At 68.4% G+C, this 3932-nt stretch overlaps 2 protein-coding genes across 2 annotated transcripts in view; both read left to right on the top strand.

Moving 5' to 3' along the window:
• The window catches only part of NUGGC (nuclear GTPase, germinal center associated), a 36151-nt gene extending 34274 nt beyond the window's left edge, over positions 1–1877 (top strand). Inside the window, exons 18-19 of the mRNA XM_004682533.1 lie at positions 866–1013; positions 1772–1877. Of these exons, the coding sequence (XP_004682590.1) occupies positions 866–1013; positions 1772–1877 (254 nt within the window). The remainder of the gene's footprint in view (positions 1–865; positions 1014–1771) is intronic.
• The window catches only part of SCARA5 (scavenger receptor class A, member 5), a 49198-nt gene continuing 45949 nt past the window's right edge, over positions 684–3932 (top strand). Inside the window, exon 1 of the mRNA XM_004682532.2 lies at positions 684–1013. The gene's annotated coding sequence lies outside the window, so the exon portion shown is untranslated. The remainder of the gene's footprint in view (positions 1014–3932) is intronic.

Genomic DNA, 3932 nt, shown 5'->3' with positions numbered 1-3932 from the left:
CCCGCCTGCCCCGGAGGTGACCCCATGGCGCGGCAGACCTCTCCTGACCCGCCCGCTGCTCCCCTCAGCAGTATACTCGTCATCTGCCTGTCCTGCTCCCCACTCTGGTGAATCCTCTCACTGCCCCCGCAACCTCTGGCCTGTACCCCAGTTCTGTGTGCACAAATAAATCTTTAAAAAAAAAAAACTGTAACCTGCATCGGCCTGTCATCCTCCATCAGACCTCCCTCAGCCCCTGCACCCCAGAACGGCGAGCCCGGCTGACTCCCCTGCCCTCCAGAGCTGCGGCGGTGCTGAGTGTAACCCTGAGAAGAACCTTAGGCACGCAAGGGGCACCCCTCTGGCTGTGCCAGTCTGGACCCCGGAGGGCTCCACGTGACCGAAGGAAATTCCGTGAAGTCACTCGCGCCAGCTGGGCGCATGGGCAGAGCAAGGCCCACCTGCCTCCTACGCCAGCTCGCCCGGCTCCCGCCCGGCCCGCTGCACCCCCTGGACGCCTGCATTGGGCAGGCCCTTTCGAGTCCGCAGCTCCCAGGGCCTGGGCTGGCTCGCGGCTGGGGGCTTCGTGTGATGCTGAGATCGGCCAGCAGAGGGGGTGCGCGGTCCGGCCCCAGGGGAGCTCCTCTCCAAGAACTTTTTATTTAGAAAGCCGGGCGGCCAGAGCAGCTGCAGTTCCCCTCGCAGCCAGCACCTAGCAGAGCCTCTGCTGCCGCCACAGCACCTCGAGCGCAGCCCGCGGCTGACCGAAGCGCGTCACCGGTCAGGGACTCCCAGGCCACCGGCCGCTCTCGGACGCCACACTGTGTCCTCCTGGCCTGGTCCTGCTGGAGGAGTGACCCCCGAGGAGTCTCTGGGCACCCCCCAGCCTCCTTCTATGAGTCCATCTGGATCTGCCCAGCCGTGGGGACAAGCTCCAGGGGGCTGCTGGGGTCTCTGAGCGGTGGCAGCAGCCGGCTCTCCGGTCACCATGGCGAGTGCCGGGAACTGAGGGACGGACCTCGGCAGGCGCACAGGTGGGTCTAGCAGCACTGTGTCCTGGCGGCAGGGTCCCGGGGGGCGGGGGGGCGGCCCCTCAGGCTGCAGATCTCGGAGGTGGCCACCGGCCGGGGGGTCCCAGCTGTGAGCCTGGGCCTAGGAGCCCCCCAGCTGCCTGCACTTGGGGTGCTGCAGGAGCTGAGCCTTCGTGGCGGCGAGCCTGGCTCGCATCACATCATAGGAGCCTGGCAGCGCCTATGCAGTGGGCGGTGGTCTGGGGCCAGGGCCAGCGGCCGCCGTGGGAGCGTGTGTGGGTGCGCGGCCCGGGCAGCCCAGACGAAGGGCGCCCTGCTTCCCAAACAGCGGCACCTCTGCAGCTTTGGGCTGAGTCGGGTCAAATAAACACAGTCAGGGGAGAGCTCTGAACACCGACCCAGCGAGCGTCACTCACTCAGTGGCTTTCACTTGCTTCTGATGAGTTTGAAGTCACGTGGGCCGAAGGAAAACTCCGAGCCCCGCAAAGTCAGAGCTGGGACCCAGCGACTCGTCTCTGCAGCAGCAAGTGGGGCTGGTGCCTCCCCCAAAGCAGGGGGGCTGACTGGGGTCCTGCTACCGCCAGAGGACCTGGGGAGTTGGGCCGGGCTTCTGCTCTGGTCTGCACCCACAATTGCCTTGTACAGATGGGACATAGCCAGCGCTGTTCCTGGGACTGCGTAGGCGGGAGGGAGGCCGGAGGATCCCGGGGCCCACCGAGTCGATGCTGGGGCGCTGTCGGTTCTCTCTTCTGGGCCCCCAGGCCCCGTGCGCCCGTGTCCAGAGGCCCCGGCACGCACCCCCTGGGCATGCTTGCGGTGCCCGCGGTGGGCGCCTGGGGTCTCCCTGCCACAGCGATGAGAGCCTGAGCCGACTGGCCAGTTCCCTGGTAATCAGAGCAGAGCTGGTGAGGCCTGAGCACCCTCCCTGCAGGTGCGCTGGGCTTCTCTGGGGGACGAGGGGCAGACAGGGAGCACAGGGCACCCTGGGGTACGCAAGCCTCCTCTGCTCCAGGAAGGCCCCCCCTTAGCCTTCAGACAGGGCTCGCCACTTTGTGTCCACACCTGTCCTCGCTTCCTGGCCTGTCCACCCACCTGGCGCTCGTCACTGCCCAGTCTTGAACCCTAGGAGTGGGGGCCGGGGGGACCGACACAGGCTTCCTGGGCAGGGCCCCTGTGGTTGGCCAGTGCCGGGGTGGGGTGCCCTGGCCTCGCGCCTCACCCTGCTGATACCGGGGGCTTCTTCACCCCTTGGGCGCGGTGGGCTTTTCTCTAAAATGGGGTGATGGATGGGTGAGCCCTGCCCTCACAGAAGTCCAGGGAGGACAGCAGCCTGGGGTCACGCGGGCTGCACCTCCTTCTCTTCAAGCAATGAGACGCACGCTCCCGGTACACCTTGCACGCGCGCACGCACACTCGTGCGGCCACGCGCACGCACACTCGTGCGGCCACGCGCACGCACACTCGTGCGGCCACGCGCACGCACGCCTGTGCAGATGCACGAGAGGGGCGGCTGCCCATCACCGCCTTGCCCATCACCGTGCTCCAGAGCGCGGCTGTGCTGCGGCTCCGAGGCCCCGCCCCACCCCGCCCCCACCCCGCCCCGGCAGGAAAGCAGCCCCCTGAAACCTGCAGCCCCCTGAAACCTGCCCGCAGGGACCCTTCTTGGGTTTCAGTCGCCTGCGGTTCTCTCTCCGCCCACATCTGGTCTCCTGCTCGGCCCTGCTCTCCCCTGCAGGCTCCCGGCTTCGCCCCTCCGCGGAGGGGGGCTGGGGGCCGAGGAGGGGCCGCCCTAGCCGCATTCCAGATAGCAAGCTGCACATTCTGGCCCCCCGCCAGAGCAGCGAGAGGGGGGCTGGGGGGGCGGGCGCCTGGACGGCTCACCTGGGGGCCGCCTCCCGCTGGCACCGCCTGGCACCCCCTGTGGGCAGCAGCGCCTGTTGCCTCTGGCAGAAGAGACACTGCCTCCCCGCGCCCTGGTGCGCCCCAGAGGAGCGAGGCCAGAGGGAGGGGACCCCACAGCGCAGGGCTCATGACGCCAGGGCGCCCCTGCGGCGGAGCAGCCGCCCTGGGCGGAGGGCTTGGTGGAGACTGGGAGCCGGACTCCATCACGCTCGGAGCAGCTGGGCGGGGGCCGTCCTGGGGCAGGGCGGAGAGCGCTGGCCGGCGTGGGAGCCGCCCCTCAGCTGGAAGCGGAGACACCGGGGTGCGGCACGCGAACGCTGCCGCGTGAGCTTGCGCGTGCACGCATGGCGGGGGGTGGGGGGGCCCTCAGCACCCAGCGTCCCTTCTGGCCATCAGGCCGGTTATGCAGCAGCCATCGGCTGCGGCCTCTTCTCGGCCTGAGCCCAAGGTCTCTGCAGACCATCGAGTCATGAAATCAGGTCTGTCAGCCAGACGACGCCCCTCCCACCTTGGGGCGCAGTCCCCTGCCCCCCAACCAGCGGCCTTGTCCCCACGCCAGGCGGCGGCCTCCAGGTCCACTCTTCTGGCCCCTGGTACATCTGCTCCCATCGGGGACCCCTTTCCCCCTCCTGGGGGATTTTGTCTTGCCAAGAACCCACGTTTTAAGAGCGTATTTGGGGGTTGGGAGGCGGTTCAGTGCCCAAAGGTGACAGTCAGAACCGAAGTCAAGCCACATCTGCGGCCGGGGCTGCGTTGGAAGGAGCCCACTGACCGCACGTGTGAGCCCAGAACCCCGAGCTCTCATGTCAGTAAACGCTGCCACTGGGCTGGAAAGGGGCGCTTGTGAGGCCTGGAGGACTCAGCGCCGGGTGGCGTCCGGAAAACAGCACGCTCCACCCCCAGCCCCCCACACTAGCTCACCGGGGCAACGGGGCAGCCACCGGGCCACCGCGTGGGGCCTGTGCACGAGTCACAGTGGGACAGAGCTGCACACGGTGCGTGCCGGACGGCTCCGGCCAC

This window comes from Condylura cristata, unplaced genomic scaffold (assembly GCF_000260355.1).
Source record: "Condylura cristata isolate star-nosed mole 26May11 unplaced genomic scaffold, ConCri1.0 scaffold00014, whole genome shotgun sequence".
In the NCBI taxonomy this organism is placed as follows: Eukaryota; Metazoa; Chordata; class Mammalia; order Eulipotyphla; family Talpidae; genus Condylura; species Condylura cristata.
Note: the sequence above shows the minus strand (reverse complement) of the source record. Positions and strands in the feature narration are given on the sequence as shown.